This window comes from Eptatretus burgeri, chromosome 10 (genome assembly GCF_056783735.1).
Source record: "Eptatretus burgeri isolate ZD-2024b chromosome 10, Ebu_testis_v1, whole genome shotgun sequence".
Classification (NCBI taxonomy): Eukaryota; Metazoa; Chordata; class Myxini; order Myxiniformes; family Myxinidae; genus Eptatretus; species Eptatretus burgeri.
Window position 1 is genome coordinate 38153268 of NC_140970.1, and position 13551 is coordinate 38166818.

General features: G+C 41.7%; 1 protein-coding gene across 5 annotated transcripts in view; it reads left to right on the forward strand.

The window, feature by feature from the left end:
• The window catches only part of LOC147018344 (ras guanyl-releasing protein 3-like), an 88557-nt gene that overhangs the window by 58107 nt on the left and 16899 nt on the right, over positions 1-13551 (forward strand). For all 5 annotated transcript variants that reach the window (XM_085897915.1, XM_085897914.1, XM_085897918.1 and 2 more), the window contains 4 exons: positions 5065-5169; positions 8480-8595; positions 8706-8850; positions 9536-9572. In XM_085897915.1, coding sequence (XP_085754041.1) covers positions 5065-5169; positions 8480-8595; positions 8706-8850; positions 9536-9572 — 403 coding nt within the window. The remainder of the gene's footprint in view (positions 1-5064; positions 5170-8479; positions 8596-8705; positions 8851-9535; positions 9573-13551) is intronic.

Genomic DNA, 13551 nt, shown 5'->3' on the forward strand with positions numbered 1-13551 from the left:
CTTGCTAAGCCAGCCATTCCTTGTTTACTGTTTCATCGGAGTGCTTGCTTGAATGATTAAGCCTATTGGCGACTGCCCTGCAGTGGATAACGGCGTTACACACATAGTTCGTGTCCTGATCTGGATGTCAGTTTGTTCGAAGCACGAAAATGTACGTAAATAGCACACACGGACATGGTTTAAATGCGTAGCTTTTGTTTTGTAAAGAGACTGTGTGTGTGTGTGTGTGTGTGTGTGTGTGTGTGTGTGTGTGTGTGTGTGTGTGTGTGTGTGTGTGTGTGTGTGTGTGTGTGTGTGTGTGTGTATCTGTGTCCGTCCTCCTCTGTGGACGTATCCGGATGGTGGTTATCTCTGGATGTGTCCAGACGGTGTGTCCCTTATGCTGCCTTCCCAAGGCCTCCCCTCACGCTCCCTTTCCTTCCCCCACCCCTCCTCCCTCGCTCCCCCTCCTCCCTCGCCCCTCCTCGGCCTCCCTCCCTTCTCCCCCCCCCCCACTTAATATCACCGTCAGCGAAGTGCCCTTGGGTATTTGCTCGTAATGTAATAAATGGGAATAAATAAAAACATGGAAAACTCCGAACTCAACCCAGGACTCGAACCCAAGGATCTCAACGCAAATGCAAAGTCCTTCCTTAGCACACTTGAACTCTTATCGACATACAAGGCCTTCATCTGCAGCTTGATGGAGTACTGCTCTCCACTCAAGGCTGACTTCACAGCCTCACACATTGCTCAGCTTGGCTGTGAAAAAAGGGCTTAAAGATCATTGGAATCTACTGCTATGAAGCCGAGTCTCAGGGCCTATCACTTTAACACTGCAGACATGTAGGTGGTCTCTCTGTCTTCTATCGCCTACTTTCTGGTCTTACACCCTCTGCTCTTTCCGTGCTCTGTCCCTCTCATTCCCCCCACCCCTTCAGGCTTCTGTCGCATGCACGTGGTCCACCAGAACTCCCCCCCTCCCTTTTTTGGTGAAACTCCCAAAATCTAGAATCACTGCTCACCTCATTCATTCATTCCTTTTTTCTTTTTCCTGCCTGTGGAACAAACTTCTGTAATCTCTTCAATCTCATTCTTCCCTCCATTTCAAAACAGCCGTTCAGCAACATCTCAGATCATCCCCCATCCAAACCCATGATCTTTTCTACCCCCGTTAATCTCACCCCAAGCCTACTTCTTTCCAAGTTTCTAGTTTTTTCCTTCTTGACAGTTTAAGGCTGTATCCATCTTGTCCACCCCAGGTGTCCTCCCCTAGCCCTCCTTCTTCCCCACATCCTTTATTAGTCCCCGTTGGACTGAGTCCGAAACGGCGGCTTATGGATTTGGTCTCGATTTTCGTGTTCATGCGTGCGTGCATCTGCAACCATGTCTCGGACATGTATGGACCAATTTCGTTCAAACTTGGCACAAGCACAGTACACGATGTCATAACCGTGCACTTGGCTTTATTTTGCAATCTGATCAAAGATGGCTGACTGATAGACTGGCAGCCATTTTAGTTGTTAAAAAATAATAACAAGTGGTGCCCGGCACAACAAATCCTGCCCATTTAAGGCATAAAGCTATTTTGGGGATTAAATTTAAATTTGATACATCCTTAACCTGAATGTTGATTATAATGAATAGAATAGGGAATATTTTAGTCTTAGTTTGAAGACAATTAAACCATTTTTGACGAAGTTATGAGCGAAAAAGATTTTGACCTTTTCGTGACCTGACCTTGACCTTTGACCTAATTGGACCCAAAAGTTAATGGGGTCGTCCGAGGTTCATTACCCACCTGTGTATACAATTTGACTGTTTGAGCCAGCCGTTTTCCTGTAAAGTATTTTCGTAACCATATTTTAGTCTTAATGGAAAATTTGTAATTTTGACCGATGACCATGACCCCCAAAACTTCGGACCCTACCGATCTTCACAAATATGCATTTTTCACTTTAGGAATGGGTAGGATTATAAGTGACAAATAGAATAAGGTTCACTATAAGCTTAGTTTGAAGTAAATCAGATCGTTTTTGACGAAGTTATGAGCAAAAAACGATTTTGATCTTTTCGTGACCTTGACCCTTTGATCCAATTGGACCCAAAAGTTAATGGGGTCGTCCAAGGTTCATTGCCCACCTCTGGATTAAATTTGATAGTGTTTGCTAAAGCCGTTTTGCCACAAAGTTGCTAACAGACAGACAGACAAACAAACAAACTGGACGATTACAATATCCCGCTCCCTCCCTCTGGGAGGGGGCGGGATAATAACTTGTGTCGAACATGTCCTCAACCATTTCTCGGACATGCATTTACAGATCTTGTTCAAATTTGGCACACAGATAATGAATGATGGCTTACATATGCATGTCGTCTTTATTTTTGAGATCAGATCCATGATGGCTGACTGGCGGCCATTTTAGTTGTAAAATCCCCAATGTTGAACATGTCCTCAACCATTTCTCGGACAAGCATTTGCTGATAATGTTCAAACTTGGCACACAGATAATGAATGATGCCTTACATATGCACGTCATTCTTTTAAACATCAGATCCAAGATGGCCGACTAGCGACCATTTTAGTTGTAAAAAAACCCGAGGAGGAACACATCCTCAACTATTTCTCGGACATGCATTTACGATGTTGTTCAAACTTGGCACTCAGGTGATGAATAATGGCTTACATATGCACGTCATTTTTTTTGTTCGACATCAGATCCAAGATGGCCGACTGGTGGCCATTTTGTTACTTAAATGTGTCCCCAACCATTTCTCAGGCATGCATGGTCCGATTTTGTTCAAACTTGGCGCAAGCACAGTACATGATGGCATACACATGCCCCTCACTTTATTTTTTTTGATATAATCAATGATGGCCAACTGGTGGACTGGCAGCCATTTTAGTTGTACATAAATATGGGCTAGCCCTTTAACTCCATTACAGCAAAATTACTGAAAGAATGGGGGCTCTGATATTTTGTCTTTTTTTTTTTCCAGGTCTCTATTTTGTACCTCATCACTGCTGTTGGTTTGTCCCTCTCTCCCTCTTTGTCCTGTTCGTTTTTTTTCTGTTGCAACCTGATCCGTTTGATGTCGTAGCTCCTCCATGAGCCTCATCATTGCATACAAAAAAAACAACAAAAACGCTGACAGCACACTGAGCTTTATATATTGTCATGTCGATGGATCTGCAAAGTGTCTTTGACCTTTGCAAATGAGCAAACTATCTCTGAATTTCTTATGCATTCAGTAGATACTCTACTTTCCCCAAGGACGGTCCAAATGCAAAATGAAACTGGCTGTTGGTTGCATGGAATGCAACACATCCCTACAGAAAACAGACTTTTTGGAACACTGGCAACATTTTCCATCCTCCAATGTTGAAAGTTTTGTGTCAATGGCTCAAGTGGTTGTGGAGAAAACTAATTTAAAAGTGAATAAAGGTGAAAAAGTAAGGGCGGAGGAATAAAAAAAAACAAAAAAATGAGGGCCTCAGCCGATGATCCACAACATGGTTAGGGATGGTTGTGGATGCCTATTACTAGTTTGAAAAGGATAGAAGGGGCAAGGAAAGACAAGACATGATAAATAAATGGAACAGAACTGGTCGTCGACATACAAAGAGGGCAGAAGTGAGCAAGAAAACCGAAATACTGTAAAAGAGAACTAAACTCTGCTAATGGCCCCAACATCCCAGACTCAAACAAGAAACAAAGGGGCAGGAGAGGCCTTGAGCAGGCACAATGATGTGATCGGTTAGGAAGACCCATGCAGGCTGGTGTTGTGCAGATCATGATTAAAATGTCTGCGGCTGGCTTCCGCATATTCGCCACCAGATTTCCCACGTGTTCCAGCTCGTTCCGCCCATTAAGCCAGGACATGCACTCAAATTGTGTCAGGAATGCCTCAGAGCTGCCTGACCAATCAAATGTGCAAGGGGAATGGTCTTTCTGGAGACCCATTGGCCAGACTCCCCATTGTCCAAATTCAGCCACCCCAAGGAGGCATCTCGCAGCACGAATCGAGTCTTACGGCAATCGTTCAAAATTCCACAAGCAGAGAAAATAACATAGCTGGTGTCATTATTCGCACTTATCAGTAGAGTATAATGCTTAAAATAATCTGATTGGGTTGAACGTTTTGGACTTTAGCAGCAGCAACAAATCATGCAGCAATGGCTGTCATGGGACATGACTTGTTTTGTCCTTACTCACACTGTAAGACCCTTTAACTGTGTAATGTGCATATATATATATATATATATATATATATATATATATATATATATATATATATATTTTAATCCACAATTTATTGGAGAAGTGTTTATTTATGGGTTTGTTTGTTTGACTTTTATGCTGCATAAGCCACAGGACGGAATGAGTTGGAAACTGGTGGTTGTACTCGTGGTGTACACGAGAAGGTTATGAACCATACGATTTTTCAGTGTCAGGCGTTCTTGGTTTGAGTGGAGTGGGTTATGGGGTAGGGTGGGGTGGAAGGGGGGGATGGCGGTGCTCTAGTTAAATGTGTATCACAGTGATCTTAACGATTGTTTTGGAAAAGGGCAGCTTTTTTCAATAAGACATCAATACGAGAGCCGCCACACCGCCTGCTGGACTCCATAATGGCTGCTATTAGGCCCTGCCTCAACACACTCGTCTTCATTGTGGTTAACTGGGCTGCAAACATAATTGTTTGTATACTGCAACTATATCCTGATGTAGTTATGTTACTTTTATGCTTCGCATTAGAACACTCGTTTGAGAGCATTTATGGTGGATTATGATGGGGTATTTTCATATTTGTGTATTATCAGCCGCATGTCAGGGGCCGCACTTTAGGCCACATGGAGCCGCTAGTGGCTTGCGAGCCATGCAATGAAGAACAGGGGTGTATCGTGTGGCCCTACATAGTCGAAGCTGTTATTACAAGTCATGAATCAAAAACGTGGGGGAATTAACCCCTCTGTAAGGATGTTTTTTTGCCAATATGTACAATGTTTCAAATATTTATCATGCTATGTTGATCAGTGCAACCACATGCAAGCCTATTGTCTTTATCTTTCTCTCGTAATACTAGCGTTCTCCAGCAACTAAACCTAAAATGCTGGGGGAGTGGACCAAAGACATGTCATGCCAGCCAGACCCGGCGACCATCAACCGTCACATCCGGCGAATGGTGGAGGTAAGGAGGAGCAAGATATTGTTTAAAACATGTTTATCAGATACGTGGTGTTGAAAAAGAGAATTACAAATTGCACTCTCCCAATTTGTATCGGGCTTCGTTATATTTTTGGGGCAAGTAGATCGATGCAAATAAATTGATATCTGGGACAAAGGGATACTGCAACGGGAAGTCCATTATCTAAAGGGAGTGTTAAGCCGGCTGTCATGTCTGTAATGTGAAGGTTATGGATGTTATCACATTATTCATCTGAACTGACCTTTGCACTGATGCAATGGCCAAATCCCAATCAGCCATTCAGGAACCTTACCCCATTGGGAGTGATATTGGTCTGCAAAGCACTGCTGTGGTGGTGACATCAGGCTCCATATATTAATCATCCAAGAAGAAATCAGAGAGACTTATTCCACAAAAATCGTGATGAATGCATTTTCTGGTACAAAAAAAATAAATGAAGGCAGACATTTATTAGTCATTGCGTATATTGGTCAGGTATTTTTCGTGAACCATTGAGGAATGTAGACTGCATTGTTTGTGGTGATGAAGGAGCAGAAAATACATCGTTCAGGTCTCAGAAAGAGAAACTCACAATCACCCAAGACACACCAACGTTTTTGTTATTTTTCAACATACAAGTATATTTAATGCACTTGCCATGGCATGGTAATCTTTAATTTCAGCTAGAATTCTGATTACAAAGTTCAAACTTGGTGCTGAGCGCAAAAGTTGCAGCATCGTGGAGACTTCTCTGCTTGCTCTTGCACGGAGTGTGAGAGATGCCACCAGGTGTTTCAAATAAAAGTGGGTTGGGCTGGTACAGGTGAAATTACCAATGTTTTGTTTTCTATGCAAAATGTTGTCTCATGGAAGAGCATGATTGGAATCTCAAGACAGGAAGGAGATACCCAGGGGCTGTTATTCTCCCACAGCAGCAAGTTTATGGGCTCTATTTTATATCAGCTTACATCCGTCCTTGCTCCTTGTGCCCTCTCCTACATCTCTCCTTCCCGAGCTACCAAAGGTCACATGTGTTCCTCTAGAAACCCTCATCTGCACATGCTCCCAAAGTCTAGAATGGTTGCCCTACTGCATTAATTCGTCCCCTTATTCTCTTGGATGTGGAATTGTCTCCCCATGGACAGAAGTCTTGTATGCCGTGCAAGTAGTTGCGATCTTTGAAGGAAATGCTTGCAACGGAGTAGGCCCAGTCTGCGGCTGGCTTGGGAGACCAGCTTTGCTACATGGTGGGCCCAGGAGAGCTCTGGAGGATGTTGAGGCTGCGAAGTTCAAGAGAGTAAACCTCTTCTCGAGTTTGACCATGAAATAGATGTGGGTTCATTCATGATCCTTCTGGAATGACAGGGTACACTGAGATTTGCCAGATTGAAGGACATGTTCCATTTATCAGATCAGCATATAATATATTCCAAATCAGCAACATAGTCTGTCTCGTAGAGTGATGGAGGTACTGTATGTTAATAGGGAGTCATCTGAAAAATGGAAGAGAAGGTTTCTTGAGAATCAGAAAGGTCATTTATTTAATTGAGGAACAAGATTGGGCCAAACACACTGCCTTGATGCACTCCATTCTCCACTGGGATATGGGAGGAGAGGGTTCCATTGATCGCAACGCATTTACCGCATGAGTGGAGCAAATGAAAAATCAAGGAATTAAGGCAACTTTGCGCATTACAGGCAGTGAGCTTGGCAAGCAGAGCCGGCTGCCAAACTGTCAAATGCTTGAGATACAGAATGTCCATGTTGACAATCCTGGCCTCTTGTTTGAGATCTTCCACCTCCAACCATTGCTGAGAGGGTTGAAGCAGCATGTCCAGAGTTGAGTGACCAGGATAGAATCCAAACTGATGGTCAGAGATCAGGTTGCTTGAAAAGAGGATAAACTTTGTCAGTAGCAATTATAGATTCTTGCCTCAGGATCCATGCTGGTTTTGTAGAGGTTACATATGCAAAAATGGAAGGGTGCTTGGGTAAAATGGGGAGAGAAGTGAGGGTAGTAGAGCGAGAGTAGGAGAAAGAAAGAAAAGGGAAAGGAAGTTGGAAAGAGGTACAAATAAGCAAAGGGGAGGGAAATGTAAGGCAAAGTAATACAAAGTGCAAGAGGGGGTGGGGAGTTGGTGGGGTGTAGTTGTCAAGCCCATCCTCTTGATAGAAGATTGGGATGCGCTCAAGTCATGAATGTTTTTCTAGCGAATTAAAAAACACACCCTGAACAGATCATCACTCCTTCACAGGATGAGGAAATTGTCACCCTGAGCATCCATAGGAATGAAACCTACACTAGTGAGAGCAATGTAACAAAACTTTGCCATTTCCAGCACCCAGGCATTCATAGCGTTGAATGGCGGAGGGGGAGGTGGATGTGGGCAGAGCCGAATCATTATATTGCATATGCAATCTATAGAAGGTGTTTCGGTATTGATCCAGTATGCCCAAGTAAATTCCCCACACTGGTGTGGGTTTTATTGCCATGGCTCCTAGCATGTCTATAATGGGAGGTTCTTGAAGATAACACTTGTTTATTTGTTTTTTTCGAAAGAAGACATGTTACTTGTTAATGTGTGTCCTATAAAGTTAGGGATCCATTGCCACAAATGTGCTTCACAAATTTCAAGGAATTACTCACAGATAAATGTGGTCGCTGGTTACATTGCAGCAAAACGAGTATGCATTGACATGAATTTCAGGCAAATTCCAGCCAAATAGACCGTTTACTATGACTTAAATGTTGTGCATTTGGGGATTTTTGCCCGACTTTTGCGCCTTTTTCACTTGTCTTGATCGTTGTAATTCTGTGGCAAACTACAATGTACTTGAGTTCTCAGAAAAATTATTTATTTGAAGTTTGGAGATGAAATTATTTAAAATGTTCAAAAAGACACCAAAAGATGAGAATGCCAAGAGTTTGTAAAGAATGTCCCAACTTATACATGCCCTAACTTCCAGTTTGTAAAGAAAGTGAAAAAATAAGATGGATGAGAAGATGAGTGGGAATTCACCGCTCCTCCATACGAGTTCGCGAGACATCATTTTCGACTGGAATTTTTTTTCCGATAGAGCCCACTTTGCCACAAGAGGAATGTGTGAAGAATGTTGAATTGGATTTTATGAAGAGATAACCTAAGCTGAAAAAAGTGTTTTCGAAGAAGACTGAAAAATATTGGGAAAATTGAGCATCTCAAAAAGAGAAACATCGTTCACCAGGAATGCACGAGGGCTGATTCACGGCAATGTGAGGATAATTTAGGGATTGTAATAAACTGAAAAATCTTATAACATCTTTGCCTTGCAGTCTGTTTTCAAGAAGTATGATCACGACCAAGATGGCTACATCACGCAGGAGGTTTTTCAGACTATAGTCGCCAATTTTCCTTTCCTCGACTCCTTCTGTTTCTTGAAAAGAGATGAGTATGTAAAAAAAACAACATCATATTCCATCATTCATTATCATAATTCTTGTAAAATGTTTTCACATGTAATAACCCTCACATTTGTATTGGGTTTTGTGCACACAACAGGGCTGGCCTCATCAGCAAAGAGGAGGTGGTGGGATATTTTCTCCGAGTAAACTCACAACGTTGCAAAGTCGGCAAAGGCTTCATTCACAATTTCCAGGAAAACACGTTTCTCAAGCCAACATTTTGTGAATACTGTGCTGGATTTGTGAGTGCACTACCCAAACCTTCTCATTTGCATCATGAACCACATTTTACCTTTGGCATCGATGTCTGCTTTATGTTGCTATATCAAGATCGATTTTGAATTAATGTCAAGATGAGTCATGTCGACCGTTTCATTTAACTCGTGAATTATTTGAACCAAATCAAATTATTGAAGGAAACTGCAGCGAAATTTCAGGGTTCTTGCTGTAATGTTCAAAAATGGATCCCACTAAACTATTTGTATTTCATCTTTTCCCCTCTTGATATTTTTCTTGATCTTTTCTATTCCCACTGACTCTCTTCTCTTGTCGACCTGTACTTTTCCACAACTACATTTTTTTATCAGCTTTTGCTCTCTGCTTACATGTCCTTCATCTACTCGATCCACTCAGTACCCTTGTCCCATCTCCATGGCCTTAATTATGTTGCCTATGTGTTTGCTCCTTCCTACCTTGTATGGCAACTCCCTCTGCTCCATCACTGTGTCAACCTCACCAATCAATTCATATCTTCCATGAGTATCGATCTGTAAAGATTTTATTTTTTGTCACAATGATGATTGTCAAAATTCACACAACTAACTCCTTCACACATTATACCACTGTCAAACTGGATCAGTAAATCATAAGAAATATAAATACTACTCTGAAAATTTACAAGTGTTTATATTTTTGCAATCCTCACAGTTCTGGGGGCTTGTGAAGCAAGGATTCAAATGTAAAGGTGAGAAATGATTTGTGACTTATCCGAATTCACGTTTCATTGCATTCTGAGTATAAATGTATTTACGGGTGAATGCATTCGAAAAGACAAGGGATAATAGAGTCGTAGGGGGTGAGGTTTGTAGGTAAGGACATCCCAGTTTTATGTTTCAATAATGCCCTTTTGTGTCATATAGGTAAGAGGGTTTTGGTCACTTGGATAAGATAATCAGGAAAGAGTGTAAATCGGCTCGATCATGGTCTGATAAAGTTTTATTTTTTTATTGAAAATATAAACAGTACCAGCCAAAAGTTTGGACACACCCACTCATTCAAGGGTTTTTCTTTATTTTTTTACCATTTTCTCCATTGCAGAATAATAGTGAAGACGTCAAAACGATGTAATAACACATGTGGAATTATGTAGTCATCAAAAAAGTGTTGAACAAATCAAAGTATATTTTATATTTTAGATTCTTCAAAGGAGCTACCCTTTGCCTTGATGACAGCTCGGCACACTCTTGGCATTCTCTCGACCAGCTTCATGAGGTAGTCACCTGGAATGCTTTTCCATTAACAGGTGTGCCTTGTTAAAAGTTAATTTGTGAAATTTCTTTCCTTCTTAAAGGTCCCATGACACCCAAAAGTATTGAAATTGCATATATATGTCCTATAGGAGTTTTTCATAGTGATTTCAGATCTGACAATGTTTTTTCACAATACTCGTTCTGTAAAATAAAAAATAAAAAAACCTCTTTGGGAACGCCCCTAAAAATTCTGCCGAAATCTACTGAAAGGGGCGTAACCCACATGACGTCAACTGCAGGACGACAAAGGCTGCACGTAAATTACTCGGGTTGGTGGTCAACGTGATTCTATTGGCTTTCTGTGTTTCCACATTCGATTGGTCGACTCAATCGCTTCGTTCATTTCTGCTTTAAAAAAAATCAAACATTTGGTTTTGAATAATGGATGACATGGACTTTGATTTGTTTGGTAACGACAGTGAGTGTGAGAGAAATGAAGGATTTTGGTCTGAATCACATGGAGAATTGTGGGATAACATAGTCACGGGAGGTGAAGTTCAGGCAGCTGGAAATGAAGTACGGCCTTCCCAGTTCGAGCCCGAAGCAGGACAAGCAGAAGAAAATGGTGATGAAATTCCCGGCATTCATGATGATCGGGAGGACATCGAAGGAAGACTTGGCAATAACAACTGGTTAGACTAAATCCTATTCGTAATTCAATAATGTAAATTCGACATGTATACTGCTCGATATTAGAATTGTTTTAGTGAGGTGACGTGACCAGCGCAGCGGACATGTTGCACCGCGGCGAATAAATCACAAGGCTAGCGCATGTCATCGGCCGTGTCTCTCCGCACATAAAACGAAGTAATCTCGCTGTCCGGATATGATGAAAACTTGTGTGCAGAACACACCTTGTGACACAATTGTCTAGAGTAGTCCGATAAATCTGACGTTCTGTTGCATTTTTATTTATTTTATTCCTACCGTCGTCATGTAGCGCCAGTAGAAAACAATGAAGAAAAGAGAATAATAAAAGAAAGCTGCAGCACGTCAGATTTATCGGACGAGTCGGATGGACGACGGATTTATCGGACTAGTCTAGACTCGAGAGTTGACAAGTAACTTGTATTAGCATGCACACAATGTACAAGTCAATGCGTTAGAGTCCCGAGGCTATGAGGCCGTGTAATAGGACAGATACATTTGTCTTTCAGAGTTGTGCCAACATATTATTCCCTGTTCATTTATTACAGCATTTTGGCTAAATGTTAATGAATAGCAAGCCAATGGAAGCAGTACCTTCACTTTAGAATAAACCCATGATGTCGAGTGCAGCCAGACCTGGCTTGCATGAATGTGGAATCGTACCTATCCCAGCAGGCTGGTTTCAACGAACAATTCAATAAGCTGCAAAATGTGGGTGCAGGTTTTTCACATTGTTTGATTTTAAAATTATCTCCTTGCGCCTTGAAATTATGCAATATTAATCTTTCGTATTTTACTTTTATGTCCCTGTAAGTTTCTTTTTTAATGGAAAGGTTCAACATTCACATTTTATATTTTGTGGACATGGTATAGCCCTTTATTGTGCATACATTTATTGGATTTGTACACGACTACGACAAGGTGGTAAAGGGATAAATAATTGCCTCGTGATTATTGTGTATACACGGCTCAGAAGCAGAATTTCTTTTCCGCGAAACAATCACAGGAATTAAGACGATCAGTGAGATAGCAAACACATGTGCACAATGCATTTGTATGAACTTTATACGGCACGCGACATCTAGTCAATCCACTCTGTGCCAGTTTCTGCAGATGACGTGGAGGCTGCGGTTCGCTGAAGTCAACTTTTTTTAAGGGGCGGGGCATAGCAAGTTGTGAAAAGCACCAGAAATGTTCAAAGTATTGGTCTAATTATCCCATTTTTGATTTTAAAAAAGAAACGGGTGATTTCTTCACGAGGAAGGTCAAGTTAATATATAAATAACCAGAAAGTTTTGAGTGTCAAGGGACCTTTAATGTGTTTGAGTCAATCATTGGTATTGTGACAAGGTAGGGCTGGTATCCAGGAAATTGACCTATTTGGTGAAAGACCATTATTTTGTCTGTTTTGTCGAAGCCCAAATTATGGCAAGAACAACTTAACAAAGCAAAGAGAAAGGACAGCCCATCATTACTTTAAGACATGAAGGTCAGTCAATCCAGAAAATTTCATAAAGTTTCTTCAAGTGCAGTCGCAAAAACCATCATGCGTGATGATGAAACTAGCTCTCATGAGGACCGCCACAGAAAAGGAATACCCAGATTTACCTCCACTGCAGAGGGCAAGTTTATAAGAGTTAACAGCCTCAGAAATCGTCAATAAACAGCCCAAGTAAATGCTTCACATAGTTCAAGATGTCAGATTACAACAGAATTCTCAACATCAACTGTTCAGAAGAGACTGCGTGAATCAGGCTTTCATGGTCAAATTGCTGCAAAGAAACCATAACTGAAGGAGACCAATAAGGAGGAGAGACTTGCTTGGGCCAAGAAACACGAGCAATGGACATTAGACCAGTGGAAATCTGTCATTTGGTCTGATGAGTCCAAATTAGAGATTTTTGGTTCCAACCACCGTGTCTTTGTGAGATGCAAAGAAGGTGAACGGATTATCTCTGCACGTGTGGTTCCCACCATGAAGCATGGAGGAGGAGGAGGAGGAGGTGTAATGGTGTGGGGCTGCTTTGCTGGTGACACTGTCGGCAATTTATTTAGGATTCAAGGCACACTTAACCAGCATTCTGCAGCGATACGCCATCCCATCTGGTTTGCACTTCGTGGGACCATCATTTGTTTTTTAACAGGACAATGACCCAAAACACACTTCCAGGCTGTGTAAGGGATATTTGAACATGGAGAGTGATGGAGTGCCACATCAGATGACCTGGCCTCCATAATCACCTGACTTGAACCCAATTGAGATGGTTTGGGAAGAATTGGACCGCAGAGTGAAGGAAAGGCAGCCAGCAAGTGCTCAGCATTTGTGGGAACTCCTTCAAGACTGTTGGAAAAGCATTCCCGGTGACTACCTCATGAAGCTGGTTGAGAGAATGCCAAGAGTGTGTACAGCTGTCATCAAGGGTGGCTACTTTGAAGAATATTGGTTCGCGGGTGCCAGCAGTGACCACTATTTTTGCTGTCTGTCTGTGTGTCTGTCTGTCTGTGACTCTCTCCAGAGCATATATCGGTGACGTTTGATGCGATCTTGATGAAACTTGGACACAAGCTAGATATCATGGTCTTGTTGTGTCTTTTTGTATGAAGGGCATCCCATGCCCCTTGTTGTCAGCCACGCCCACTTGAGCTTTTTATTGATTTTTTTTTCTCGCAATTTAATTTCCTAGAAGCTGTGCGTAATGTCCATAAGTACAACATATAAAAAAATACGATTTGATTTGGTCAATTTTGACGGAAGAGATAGGTTTT